We start from the raw sequence: 14,965 nt of genomic DNA, 5'->3' as shown, positions 1-14,965 counted from the left end.
AAAAGCACTAGTCTCGAAGCCCCCAAGGTGGCCAACTGCCCTCTTGTGAAAATTGTCTCTGCTCTACGTTCTAACCGGGAGCTCTGCTTATCTCCTGCCAGGAAGAAGCTGGCACAGCGCCTGCAGGATGCAGAGGAACACGTTGAGGCTGTGAATGCCAAATGTGCCTCCCTGGAAAAGACCAAGCAGAGGCTGCAGAATGAAGTGGAGGACCTGATGATCGACGTGGAGAGATCTAATGCTGCCTGCGCAGCTCTGGATAAGAAGCAGAAGAACTTTGACAAGGTCTTTGGGCTCCAGCCCCGGGGCTCCTGGGCAGAGCATGTCCTCCTGACTGCCACCTGCATACTGACGCCCCGTTTCTCCTCAGATCCTGGCAGAATGGAAGCAGAAGTATGAGGAAACGCAGGCTGAGCTGGAAGCCTCCCAGAAGGAGTCTCGCTCTCTCAGCACGGAGCTCTTTAAGATGAAGAATGCCTATGAGGAGTCCTTGGACCACCTGGAAACGCTGAAGCGGGAGAACAAGAACTTGCAGCGTAAGTGCCTGGCCCTCTGCTCCTGGCAGGGCTTTCTCCTGTCCACCACTACCGCCTGCAGCTCTGCAAAGATACTTGTCACCTTGGTGTGGCTGGGCCCTTCCGCTTCAGCTCTGAGCCTGACCGTGCCACTTTTCACCCTTCCTTGCAGAGGAGATTTCCGACCTCACGGAGCAGATTGCAGAGGGAGGAAAGGCGATTCATGAGCTGGAGAAAATCAAGAAGCAGATTGAGCAGGAGAAATCTGAACTGCAAGCCTCCCTGGAGGAAGCTGAGGTACATGCTAGGAAATGGTGTCCAGACTGAAAGTATGGGAGTATTTATTTGCACACATGGCAGGAAAGCGAGCCCAGATTTCACGAGGTACTGCGTAAGAGACTATGTAGAAAGGAAGCAGTAGTTTGAGTCACTGTTCCTGCTCACTTGTCCAGGCCTCCCTAGAACATGAAGAGGGCAAGATCCTGCGTCTCCAGCTTGAGCTCAATCAGGTGAAATCTGAGATTGACAGGAAGATTGCAGAGAAAGATGAGGAGATTGACCAGATGAAGAGAAACCACCTCAGAATCGTGGAGTCCATGCAGAGCACCCTGGATGCTGAGATCAGGAGCAGGAACGAAGCCCTGCGGCTGAAGAAGAAGATGGAGGGAGACCTGAATGAAATGGAGATCCAGCTGAGCCATGCCAACCGCGTGGCTGCAGAGGCACAGAAGAACCTGAGAAACACGCAGGCAGTGCTCAAGGTCCGTTCAGCAAAGATGCGTATAGAAGAATGTCTACCTTACATTTTTAAGACCCTGGAGTTTTGTGCCACCTTATAATTTCTCCTTCTTCTCTTTTACAGGATACCCAGATACACTTGGACGATGCTCTCAGGACGCAGGAGGACCTGAAGGAGCAGGTGGCCATGGTGGAGCGCAGAGCAAACCTGCTGCAGGCTGAAGTTGAGGAGCTACGGGCAGCCCTGGAGCAGACGGAGCGCTCGAGGAAGGTGGCTGAGCAGGAGCTCCTGGATGCCACTGAACGTGTGCAGCTCCTCCATACCCAGGTGAAGCACTCTGCATGAAATGAGTCCCATTAGCCAGGGATATCACAGAATCCAACAGCTATACGTCTTGTAAGTGACTACTATATACAGTCCTGAAAAGCCATGCCGTAACATGGCCAGTCCAGCCATCCACCCCTCTCTGGTTTTCTGCTGTGGCTCTAAAGAAGACTCCAGCATAAACGTCTTTCATAAACAATACTCACCGTTTCAGCTCCTGAATTGGAGGCATTAGTTCTAACTCTAAAAAACCATGTCTTTGCCTTTGCACAGAACACCAGCTTGATCAACACCAAGAAGAAGCTGGAAACAGACATTGTACAAATTCAGGGTGAAATGGAGGAGACGATCCAGGAAGCCCGCAATGCTGAAGAGAAGGCCAAGAAGGCCATCACAGATGTGAGCTGGGGGCTCCTTTCACTGCTAATGGTGGACGTGTTCTCCCCAAAATGTCTCCAACCCCAAAATGGCTTTCACCCTTTGCTCCCTTCAGGCAGCCATGATGGCCGAAGAGCTGAAGAAGGAGCAGGACACCAGTGCCCACCTGGAGAGGATGAAGAAGAACCTGGACCAGACGGTGAAGGACCTGCAGCACCGTCTGGATGAGGCCGAGCAGTTGGCACTGAAGGGAGGCAAGAAGCAAATCCAGAAGCTGGAGGCCAGAGTGCGTAGGGCTTTGAGTTGTGCGTGAGAGAACGTGTCATGCAAATAAGCAGCACGGAAGCTCCAAAGCCGGGCTTCTCATTGCAGGTGAGGGAGCTGGAAGCGGAGGTTGACGCTGAGCAGAAGCGCAACGCTGAAGCTGTGAAGGGCGTGCGCAAGTACGAGAGGAGGGTGAAGGAGCTGACCTACCAGGTAAGGCAGGAGGCCTCCTTGGGCTGACAGAGCTTTCTCACAAGTAGTCGAATTTTGCACACACCATCCCCAAGGGGAACTGTTAACCACACATGATGCAGAACCAATAATTCATTCTCTTTGCTGCTTACAAACCACTCTAGTCTGAGGAAGACCGGAAGAATATTCTTAGGCTTCAGGATCTGGTGGACAAACTGCAAATGAAGGTGAAATCCTACAAGAGGCAAGCTGAGGAGGCTGTAAGTATTTGTTGAAGAATGGGCAAGAGCCACCTTCCAGCGGGGCAGCATGCTCGTTGAGATGAGTACAAATCCCAGGAAAGGGGCCTGAAAGGAACTCCCAGGTCTTGGCCACGCCACGAGGCCTTGCAGAGTTCTGGGCACCCTGCACTCAGGGATGAACTGAGGGAAGCTCTGCGGCCTGTTTGATACAGAAAGTCAGATTAAACAAACCCAGGGGTCGCACCTACTGACTGAGACGTTCCTGAATCTCTGCTACAGACCAAAAGCAGAGGGTTTCAGGGTCTTTCTCAACCTGCTAAGCCACACTGATAGTTGGGCATCAGTAATGGGGGAATAAGTCTAGAAATGACAAATCCAAGTGACATAATTGCTCCTCAGGCAGGACACAGTACCGCTGAGTCTTGTCACGATGGGGCCCTGAATAAGGGAGGATGAGGAGGTCTGTGTGAGGCTTCCGTGTAAGCGGTGATGGGTGGGGGATGGAGGTTTGTGCCTTCCCCCAGGGAAGAGCCGCAGCCCCGCAAGGCCGAGGCACAGGAGGAGTGAACCCCCTGCCCTGGGCTCCTCACCACCGACTCCCTCTCCCCACACAGGAGGAGCTGTCCAATGTCAACCTCTCCAAATTCCGCAAGATCCAGCACGAGCTGGAGGAAGCCGAGGAGCGGGCTGACATTGCAGAGTCCCAGGTCAACAAGCTCCGTGTGAAAAGCCGGGAGTTTCATGGCAAGAAGATAGAAGAGGAGGAGTGAGGATGTCATGAGGCAGCGAAGTGACCTGGGGGATGCACAAAATGTGAACCTCTCCGTCGCTTTCTCTTATATTTTTTATTTGCAGTCACCTCAATACTTAGGGAATAAATTGTAGACGTCTTTGCATACATGTCATGAGCAGTAGTTTTTTTTTGTCCTCTTTTCACTGATTAGAGTTGTGTCATCATTAATCTTTTGTCACAGTTTTGACTTATAACCTTTGTGTACCTATGTTACAGTATGACTTTTTGCTACCTAGTTCTTAAATACTTGCCCTTCTCCATTACTTCAATGACTTTTAAAAAGGAAGTTTCTTACTGAGATAAGTTATCCACAAAGGCACAGAATGAAAGAGAAAAATAATTTTTTCCCAGGACCTGTTTTATTTAAGCTATTGATAAAGCAAGAGGTGTTGAAGAGAAAGGAAATGATGTTTCCCAATGAAATAATGCTGCTCCAGGCAGTAAGGACAATGACCAATATGTAAAAAATGCAGAAAAATTTAATGACTCTAAGTATACAATGCCATTAAATAGCATACAAAATTCAGTACAGTTAAAACTACTTGTCCGGAAACATATTGCAACATCACATAGAAAACGGTGTACTCTGAACTGACAATTACTGATTAGGAGCAAGGTCTGCCGCGTAAGCTGCATAATCGTGTGAAAACATCCAGTTATTTCTCAGCCATGGTAGCAAAATAGAAAATAAAAAGACATTTTAATTTGTAAGGAATTATGATTCCTAAAGCAATAAAGGTGATCAGACCTGTGAAGGGACTTCCATTGGAGGACCAATTAAACAGACCCAGAGACTTAAGATAGGAAAAGAGAGAACTGAGTGGGCATACAAAGCAGAACTATAAAATCAGCCCAGTGTGGTGAGGCTTGACAGGGATCAATGTTCTAAGTGAGTCTGGCATTGAAAGAAACAGGAGAGTGCAAAGGGCAGAAGATGGAGGATAGGGGGGTGGATGGAGGGCACGTGCAGGGAGCTGTAAGTAAAATGAAACTACCTGATGGCAAGATATTCAAAACCACAAAGACAGATGGGTTCTTTACAAGGTATGCAGTTAAGCTGTGGAAGTCCTTGGCCCTGCAGACTAAAAGATTACACATATTGAAAAGGGACTTGACCATGTTAATGGAGAAGAAATCTACCAGAATTTACCAGCTGCACAGAAATCCCACCTGTATTTCCAAGGTTTAGAGCTGTATGGAAAGACAGACGTTCAGGAGAGCACTTAAGGGTAACAGCATGCTTGGATTCTTTTTACAGTCTTATCTACTGCCAGAGGAGCACAAATACACTTGGGGAATGAGAGGGCATCCACTGCTCCAAGTCCATTTGGGAGTGGAAAATGAGTCTGTCAGTCAGGGTCAGAGGGATGAATATATGGTTTGGGAAGGATATGGAGTTTTCTGAGTTGTTCTCATGAGTTTACAGTCTATGCTCTCCATAGCTTCCTCTCTGAACATCTACTGACTGTATTAGGTTTTGCCTAAACAGATTAAAAAAAAAAAAAAAAAGAAAAAAGAAAAAAAAAAGTTCTAGATATGACTGTTGTTGCCTTGGAGCTTCACTGTCAAGCAGAAAGCAATGCAGGGGACCCTGACTATCACCTGCTTGGTCAAGCATGACATGCAGACTATGGCTATGCCCAGACCTCAGGTCAGTGGTCTCCAAAAACTACTCATCTACAAAGCTTTCAAAGGAGTGCCTGCCATTGGAGCTCTTTGAGGTTTCCTAGGAAGTGTTGAGAGTTAATAGTGGTCCCTCAGTCAGTGTGTGTAGACACCACTGTCACAGCATGGGTTTTGCTTCCAAAGAGCAAAGTGAGCTTCCAGTGAACTTTGCTTGCTCTCCTGGAAACTTCCAGCCAACAGAAGCATGTCTGTATGGCTAAGACTGAATTACCAAAATGAGTATTTAATGATCTGTCTCCAAGATGCTAACTCACCAATGCGTCAGTAATTTTAAGGATGTTCTACTCTCAGTAGTGAGGATGAGAAAGCAAGAACCCCAGATGTCTCTGTCATTGCTCTTTGAAAGTGTGATGAGAGTGAGCTTTTTTGGAGCTGATCAGTTTTCAGCCACAAAGAGCTCAATAAATCCATCTAATACCTAGCAGTGATGCCACTCTAGCTCTTCCTTCCCATGACGTGCTAGAAGGCTTCCTATGGTTTCCTAGTAGACTTCAGGTTTCTTTCACTTCACTTTATTCCCCACACTCATGACAGAGATCTGCTCAGCCTGACTGTTTTCTTATACTATTTTTGCCATGTTTATCTTCTTTTCACTCCTCCTTCTGAATATCCCACCATTCTCTGTCTAGCCTAAGATGCTCGAGTTCCTGAAAATCTCCATTATTGTAGAACAGTAAATAAGATTTTTTTTTCCATTAATAACAAAAGGCTTGAGGGTTTTTATGGACCTTACAGTGCATAGCCTTAGGGCTTGTCTGGACCTGAAGTGGTGTTAGGTTGTTCTAATAACTGTGTAGTAGTCAAACAAATTCTACCTAACATGGCTTAGGTTAAACTTTGTATTCAGTAAAGCTCTGACAAACCTTGGGTGTCACTGTGTAGTAAAGAATTACCCTTCATGTTAACTGGAGCAGGGTAAGCTACTCTGCAGCTTTTAAATGTCAGTTGGGAATCAGTGAAAGGGAAGCAGACTGTGATAAGGAAATAGATAATCCACTCAAGCAAACCCAAGTCCACGTAGGAAGAAATCCCTGCTATACCATACTCCTCCTGGTAGACTTGAGGATGCTGATAACACATAGTAGGCTCCATCCTTGCCACACCACCATTCTTAAGAAAGACTAAAGAGTCAATCTTAGGACAGAAAGTAGCATTGGGATGGTAAGTATAATACCATACAAAAGAGGCTATTAAGAGAAAGTATTTTGTGTAAGGATGTTAACTGTTTTATTAATGAGGCTTTTCTATATAAATTAGATGAACTTATTATTAGACTTAGAATGGGAACTTAGATCCACATATATGGTGTGTACCGAACTGCCCATAGCAAGGAAATACCTCCTTTTGTGCCCTACTAGTCAGGATGTGTGATTTTCCATGTAGAATAGACTTTAGAGACATTTTCAAATCACACTCAACAGACAACGTACAAGTTACTGTGAAATCTTTAGCATGTGTCAGCTCTAGCTGAGTATGAGGGACCTTTCCTGTTAGAAAGGACAGAACAGAATGGTATAGGCCTCTGTCAGAAGCAGTTTTCCTTTTTTTGGGAGAATTTCTAAGGTAACCTTGTAGAGAAGGAAAAGCACAAACTATACTTCTTCAGGAAGATGCACTATTTATTGGAAATGTGTAAAACCACATTTGGTATTATGGGACCCTTTCACATGTCAAGAACTAACCATACAGATTTGAATGCTGCAGGTGGACCTAAAATCTTGGGAGGTATACATGGAGATTCTACCTCAGCAGTACATTTCCGGTCTATAAATGGAGGCCAGAAGAAATCTGGTCTGGCCATTTCAGTTACATACTTAATTCAGGTCTTAAAAAATTTTCACTGAGCCATCATCAGTAATATTTTTGCATGTGCCCAGTCAAAAAATCTAAGCCATTCTGAGGTATAAAGCATATCCTCCCACACGGGTGTCAGATGAGAGTGAGCAGAGGCTGTACTACTAGGAGGCACATGCTTGACTCTCTTAGTACTTGTGAAGAGTCTTTTGGAGACACAGATTGTTAACAACCTGCTCAGACAGGTCACGCTTGCCTTAGCGATCCCCTTCCCTTACAAACCTGGTCTGGAAGTAGATGATCTGTGTCTTAAACTGTGATGCCAAGATACTGTGTCATGTGCCCACACAACCAATATTCTCATCCCAGTAAGTTTCACATGGATTACTCATTCTCCATGGCTGAAAGGGTACAAATGAGGCAAGAGTGATTAGAGAGGGCAGCTCCAGGCTGGAGGCCCAAGCCAATGTGGCAGGAACTGTATTGAAATGTAAGCATCCCACCAGATTTGAGAAGGCCAAGCCCATGTCAGGGATTACAAGTGAACTGTCTGTCTGCTCACCCCCAGGCAAATGGGCCCTGAGGATACAGTAGGTGCCATGAGGCAGCGGCCCACTGACTCACACTGACACAAGCCCCAGGTGGTGGCAACACATGAAGGAGCTGTGGTGTGACCCCAAGGTGGGTGCTGGTGTAGGGCCCAGCGACATCAGCTGGGACAGTGGCTCTGCCTTTTGCCTTGCTATTTGGGCTTTTGCTATGAGGGCTCAAGCCCCATCAACTTTCTCCTTGGTCTGGGCTCCAGCAGGCTCCTATCAGTCACAGGGAGCTCAGCCAGGCAGCAGCCACCCGGGCGCGCTGCTCCAGGCACCCACTGCCAGTGGGTGGCAGCATGGGGCCACCAAGGTGGACGCTCCTCTGGGTGGCAGCAACAAGGTCTCACTTCCAGATGGGCGCTTTTAAAGCTGCTGAAACTTCCTGGCCCACGTGTTATGATCGAATCTCATCAGAAAGGTTAAAATCCAACCAGGTGGGTCAGCCAGTTTCATGTGTTCCCAGTTTCACCACTGGGACAGAACAAAGACCGGTGGAATGGGCCGAAGAAGGCCTGGAAATGTTTGGGTCAGCAATGCTGAAAGAAAAAGAATTGAGCTGACAGAAGCAGCCACTGGTCAGCATGCAAGACCTCAGTTACACTGGGAACTCTACCCAGAAAGGGCACCGTGTAGATGCTTGGAAAGGTGTGACTATCAAAAGGCCAACATGCAGCATCAATGGTCCTACCAACTAGCACACACTTGAAACACAGGCTGTCCCTTCCTCAGCATGACAGGAGAAGATCAGTGGGGCAGGACATCAAGTGTTGAGGACCTGGCACCTAGACTAAATGGGTGTCAGGGGGAATGGGTGGGAGTCCCAAGGTCTGAGTGCCAGTCAGAGGTGGGAGCTCATTAGATGTGGTTCCTGCAGACCAAAGTGCTGGACAACAGGGAGATTTGCTACAATATCATTTTCCTGTTTGACACAAAGCATTAATGAAGACACCCTCAAAGACACCCCCTGCAATTGAATCTGATTGCACCATGGCAGCATGTGTGGAGCTGAGGTGAGGCAGGGGCTGGGTGACACCCACCCCCAAAGACATTGTCCTTGTCCCAAAGGGAGTCCAGTCTGGGAGTCTCTGTGCAGCTGAGGCTGCAGGCACAGAAGAGTCTAAAATAACCAGAATATGAGCTGGAAATGTGTAGCTATATGTGAAAGGAAAGGATATGAAAAAGAGAATAAGAAGCAAATTGATGTTATCTTTGGGGAAGAAAAATGTAAAAAACTGATAGCTGTTGCACTTAGAAGAGGGCTACATGTAAGAGTGACACGAAAGAGAAATGAATAGGAGTTAGAGGTGGGAAAAAGTGTCAAGAACTGTTCTGCTTTATTTGTGTAAGAATTGTTAGGCTTGAGGATATCTTTAAAAGTGTAAAATAGTAATGATTATATGAGCAACTATATAGTTATGACATTATTATAACTAGAGGTTATAATGGCTTACATTTAACAATTTAAGCAAATGGCATCACATAAGGAAGATCATACCTTTGGTTTTTTAAACATATAGTGTCACTGCAAGCATCTTGGATAAAGGAAAATGTCTGTGAAGAAAAGTACTGGCAGTTGAGTTTTCTTTTGTTGAAAAAACTTTCCTGGCCAATATTTCTATGCTGGCATTTCTGAAGACAGAAAGAAAAATCTGTAGTTAAAATCTGTTCGTATAATTTGGGGGAAAACTATATGCCTATGTCAGTTCACAGTTAGTAGCTGAACTAAAACATTTTAAATTGATGTTATTACAAAGCTATTTGTTTTCCATCTGCTTTTCATTTGTTTGGTGACCAGAAAAATTATCTTGGTAGAATCCAATAAGCAGACATCATAGCATTCATACACAGAGCCGTGGTATTATTTTGCACAGAAATTTTAGAAAAACTTTACATGTTTGATCTGATTATTTATTTGAATAAGAGGTAAGTACTCCATAATTAAAATAGAAGGGTTTTTTTTTTTTTTAGATAAAATTTTAAACTACATTCATGCCTAGCATGATGAACATTTATGGTGGTGATGGTGTTTAATAGCAACAACCTGCATGTGCCACCAGGCTGCATATGTCCAGAAAAAGCCAAATAAGAAACATTATGTCCTAAATACTTGTTTACATCTTGTGAATTTGGAAAAGTTCCTTATTTATATTGGGGAAATATCTCATATTCATTCATGTAAATTATAGTAATATTTAATTTCTCATGTATTCAGAGCTTGATGCCATAAACTGAAGATTAGAATCAGCTTGTATAAACATGCTCTGTAGTCAGGCTGCCTACTAGCAGAGGTCACTGACTTTGAAAAAAGCATTGGTCCATAATTACCACAAAGGAACATCTCTGACTGATAGGAAGTTTAAAATAGATGCAGCTGGTGTACTCCAGTGAAGCTGTATGGATTGCAAAGACTCTTAGAGCTATAATAATCTGGACATCAGTGATGTGCCTCCTAAGTAAATAAGCACTGTTGACATTAACATTAACTGAAAATATTTCAGTTCTGTAGAAAAAAACCCTTCTATTCAGTGAATTCTGACAAACCACATCTATCATTTCTTCATTTTTACAAGTCCATTCAAATCCCAGAAGAAACTAATAGCTGAAAAATGAAAGAGAGAAAGGACAGAGTCTGTTGAAGCATCATGAAAGAGAGAAAGGACAGAGTCTGTTGAAGCATCATGTTCTACTTCCCTGGGTAGCCCTTTGGAAGACAAGATAATATTGCTGGGGGAATATATGATTCAGTAAATAAAGACCTCAGACTGAGGGCACTGGGTAAACTCCAAGGTTTGCAAATGTGCAAAGCAGTGTGTGGGGAAGAGCACTGACATGTTCATTCCATGCCAGCTCTGCCCAGAGTCCCCTAGAGGTCACCCTGCTCCAGGACGACACAGGCTAGCTGGAGAAATCCCTGAGGGACCACAGGGAGCTGACAACATGGATGCAGAAGGCAAAGGTTAGGCCTACATGCTTGGTAAAGCAGTGATTGAGTGGTCTTTGTAGCTTAAGACAGAAAATATTCATACAAAGTTCAGGCAAACCGTAATTTAGTTGTACATTCCTTTCATAGTGTCTGAGTCACACATCAGAGTTATGATAATCTGCCTGCATCATGACACCTCTCCAATTCCGTGACAGACAGAAGGTCATCTAATGAACATGACACCTACCCTCTTTTTGAGTCCTTTGCAGTAATATTGTGCTAACAACCCTGATTTCCCTTCTGCGATAGAGGCACTTGACCCCCCTTTAACCAAACCAGCACGTTTGGTACTGGCTCCAAAAGAGGTAAAGATCTGATCTATAGCCAGGCCAAGAATTCCTGTAGGAAATCCACAGAGGAGCAGAGCAACACAGTGAGAGTTGTGGGCAGAAGAAGTCTTGTATGCAATTTGACTATGAGCCTTCCAGTGTATTCCATAAATATGACAGCCTAAGTGAGCCTTCTTTGAGCTCTCCCTGCTAGGCAGTGTGGCTGCATGGCGGTGATCTCCCCTCGAGCAGGGACGCCTCTCAGGTTTGCTCCTCAAAGTAACAAGATCTTTCACCAATGACAGATTGTTGGATGAGCCCAATTTGAGTTCTTCCTGGATGGCAACTGGACTGTACACCAGGCAACTGTCCACTTGAGCAGGGATAACTCCATGTTAAGAGATATTAGCTGTTTAGTCTAAATAAGTAAGATTAATATAGAATGAATCACTGGGAGTTATAACGTTGTGTGATTTAATATGCTGTTTGCTTAGCTTTACATAGCATGAGTAGCTAGTTTTGGTGAAGCCTTAGATGCATGCTGTAAACTTTCACTTAAATTTACTGAACATGTTCCTACTCAGTCAAAACAGGGTCCTCCAGAGCCAGCGTAAATCAGAAGATAAGGAAGCTTCAAGGCTACAGCCATCAACAGCAGCTGCAACTTGACAAGACAATGGCCTGCTTGAAAACAGTGAAGGAATCCAGTAAGGTGTAAGAAAATTATAGACTATAATCACTACTGAACCAAAGTGTGTGTGGAAGGTGTGTGAAGGTCACCTGAATGGCAGGTAAATTAACTGTAAGGGTATAATTGCCCAGAGATTTCGTTGTCCAGGTTCTTCCTTCCCTCCCCCCTTTCCAGGGCACCCAGCTCAAGCTGATCCTGCTGTTGTAGCACTCCATTAAGTTATTCATTTTTATAAGACTCAGTGCCTGAGATACTGTTTTGGGAAACCAAGGGCTTGAACTTCAGAGCAAACTAACACTGGATGCCCAGACAGTTTGGTAAGTTATTAATAGCATGCAAAACACCGAAATCCTAATTAAGTGATCTAGGGATTGATTGTACACACACAGTCTTTTAGCCATAAACCATTGACCAAGTCTGAGATGAAGTCTGGATCCAGCCACACCTAGACTCCTCTCTAAGAAAGAGTTTAGAAAGCAAGGGGGGCATTCTGAACCTCGTGACTTAATGGAAGGATCTCCTTACTTTTTCACATCTCTGATCTCTGTGTAAATAATTCTAAATTGATTCTATCTAGATTTTCCTTTCTATATTTCTCCATATAGTAAGTAATAGCAGGAACCTTGCAAATGAACTGTTAAGTTGCATTTTTACAAATTCTTTAGGTGATCCAAACCACTCATCCATAATAGCTTCCATCCACCTCTCTGTCCTTCGCCAACTCTTTTTTTGCCACCTGCTTTTCCTCTGCTTTCTGCACTTTACTCAGAGGCTTCTAAGCCTTTTTACTTCACTCACCTGTTCTGTAACTAGAGTCACTCAGCTGCTTAAATGTGTGAAGGAAATGGAATTCTGAATGTCACTTAAGAGTTACTTAATATTTGCTGTGGATATAGGAGGTGTGTGCATTGTTCACCTTGCTGCACATCCAGTACTGCTCATTTTCAATCACAGGTTACACATTTACCCACCTTTCTACCTTCAGCTGGCTGTTTCAGGACCTTTCCAAGGGACTAAGTTGTTTTAATCTATATGTGGAACAGAGAGTTATTTCTGGAAATAGAAGACTTCACATGTATGAAAGTCCATTTTCCAAATTCCCTGTGTGGAGACTTGAAATGTTTGTTTCCTTTCTTATGTAGTAAGGCTAAATTACAAATGCATAGTGCATTGCAGATATTAGTTCTTGAAGGCAAGAGCAGGACTAGGAAATAGGATGGACATCATCTGCTGCCTTCAGTGAAGCACAGCACAAGCTAGTCTTCATCAATTATATTCCTGGGAGATTTACATTTAGCCCCAGATATTGCCTTTTACATATGTACATATATTATTGGTCTCAACTGCATTTCTTCCTGGAGAACGACTCCACAACTGACATTAGTAATGGTAATTACTGGGTTATCTCAAGAAATAGAAATCAGTTTGAAATTCCGTCTGCCCTCACCCCAGCACATGAAGTCTTTATCAAAGAAATTCTTAGAGGACATCTTAAGAAAGTCATCTTAACAGCATGATAAGCTCCATATTTAACAGACAAATTCCATGGGGGATATAGAAGGTATTCCCTGTAATTAATTTAGTCTGATCCAATACTTATCAAATAAAAAAAGTGTGTCCTTACCATCTCCAGGTCCTGTTCATAGCAACACATTAGTCGAAGTGTAGCAATGAGAAGATTTGCTCTGAAGGATTAGTGTTCTGACATTTCTACTTATCATCTGCCAACATTCCTGGGAGCTCTCCTTTTACCCAGGGAACAGCAGAATGAAGCTACACTTCCTACATCATGTCATATACACTGATGGTTTACAGGTCATAGCATGTTCTTCTAATTCTGATAGCATGGCTGACAACAGTATTTACAAATTGTAAACCATTGTAAACCACACAATGACCTTTTTTTTTTTTTTTTTTTTTTTTTTTTTTTTTTTTTTTTTTTTTTTTTTTTTTTAAGTGAGTGTAACAGTCAGGACAAGAAAATGCAAATATTTTTCCAAATCTCTTTTTATGGAAACAATAGTAGGCTGCATTTTGTAGATGAACTACCAGGAGTAGCAAGAACAAATACTCTACAAACACTCAGCTGACTGATCTCTAAAATTTAATTATATTTTTATCCAGAAAGAATTGTGTTAAACTCAACTCATTATCCCATGTCAATGGTAAATGAAGACTAATTTTCTGAAAATAATTTTTCAATGCTGTTTATCAGTAGTCTTAAATGCTACATAGAGAAGTATTCTGTTCTGTCTAGAGTGATAAATGAGTCTGTTTTATATATGGGGTACTGATTGGGCAGAGCCACCTTCTGCAATCTGCTCAAAACTTTACAATCCGATTCATCTCAGATACCATAATTAGTGAGGAAGTATGAGGTAAGTAGACATAATCTCTAGTTCCAACATTTTTTTACAGAGCTACACTCAAAATCACCTCACCTGGATACATTTAAATGTAATAACCAGGGTTGAGAAAAAATTGTCTTCTGATCCTTCTGCAAAAACTTAGTCTCTCTTTTTATTTAATCCTTTCTCAAATTATAAATTTATGGTGATTTCTTCTGACTCGTCAGTACACAGATCTGGCTATGTCTATAGACTGTGATATCTACTTACTGCCACAATAAGGTGTTAAACTGCTCATCCATAAAAGTTGAATAACCTATCTCTGAGGACTTTTAATATCATAGGCAACATTATTATCTATTTGAACCTCCTCCTTCATGTCTTAAACCTTCATATTTTCCATTGAAATTGGTGCATTCACATTTTTATATTTATATATTTTTTATTATATGACACTTTTTTTAAACTTACTGGTTTTGGATACATATTGCTGTACCAGATTCATTGTGAATTTGAAGTAATTACATAACTTTTTAACATATGTAATGACTTGACCCACATGAGACTTAGGACTGCCTTCCTGTAAACTGCCAACGAGATCTGTGGATCTCTCTGACCTTGCATCTTTTTGACCATGTGGCTAATCAAAGGGCAGAATCTTCCTGGTGAATGAAACCAACCTCATACCCATTGTCTGTCTTCCTAGACACAGTGCAGCTCCCCATCAGTAACTGAATACTCTCTTCCTTCATAAGCAGTGCTCCAACTTTAGTACTTCTAGAAACTTTTCATTATAATTATTATTACAATTATTATTATTAATTATTCTTATTGTTATTATTATATTTTATTCTATTTTAGTTATTAAAATGTTCTTATAGCAACCCCTGAATTTTCTGAATTTTACTTTTTTTTTTTTTCCCAATACTTCTCCTCATCCCACTGGGAGCGGGGAATAGTGAGCAAGCAGCTGTATGGTGCTTAATTACTGGCTGGGTTTAAACCACAACAACTAGCTAACCTCATGTGACAATCAAAGGCACAGATTTATGGCCTATGAGCTTGCTTCAAAAGCTGGTGTAGAGCGATTCTTCCTGTACTCTCTGGGTATAATGTCCTGTAATTCTTACTTCAAAGATTTGGATCTTCTT

At 43.0% G+C, this 14,965-nt stretch overlaps 1 protein-coding gene across 1 annotated transcript in view; it reads left to right on the top strand.

Moving 5' to 3' along the window:
• LOC113486904 (myosin heavy chain, skeletal muscle, adult-like) overlaps positions 1-3,483 on the top strand; it is a 6,029-nt gene extending 2,546 nt beyond the window's left edge. Inside the window, exons 5-14 of the mRNA XM_026861249.1 lie at positions 82-285; positions 371-536; positions 688-812; positions 968-1,276; positions 1,378-1,581; positions 1,852-1,977; positions 2,072-2,242; positions 2,329-2,433; positions 2,577-2,672; positions 3,269-3,483. Coding sequence (XP_026717050.1) covers positions 82-285; positions 371-536; positions 688-812; positions 968-1,276; positions 1,378-1,581; positions 1,852-1,977; positions 2,072-2,242; positions 2,329-2,433; positions 2,577-2,672; positions 3,269-3,424 — 1,662 coding nt within the window. The 3' untranslated portion in view covers positions 3,425-3,483. The remainder of the gene's footprint in view (positions 1-81; positions 286-370; positions 537-687; positions 813-967; positions 1,277-1,377; positions 1,582-1,851; positions 1,978-2,071; positions 2,243-2,328; positions 2,434-2,576; positions 2,673-3,268) is intronic.
• The last annotated feature ends 11,482 nt before the right edge of the window (positions 3,484-14,965 follow it).

The sequence above is a fragment of the Athene cunicularia genome (assembly GCF_003259725.1).
Source record: "Athene cunicularia isolate RWA chromosome 18 unlocalized genomic scaffold, athCun1 chr18_part1, whole genome shotgun sequence".
Classification (NCBI taxonomy): Eukaryota; Metazoa; Chordata; class Aves; order Strigiformes; family Strigidae; genus Athene; species Athene cunicularia.
The sequence above is the reverse complement of the archived record's forward strand: the minus strand, read 5'-3'. Positions and strand labels throughout refer to the sequence as shown.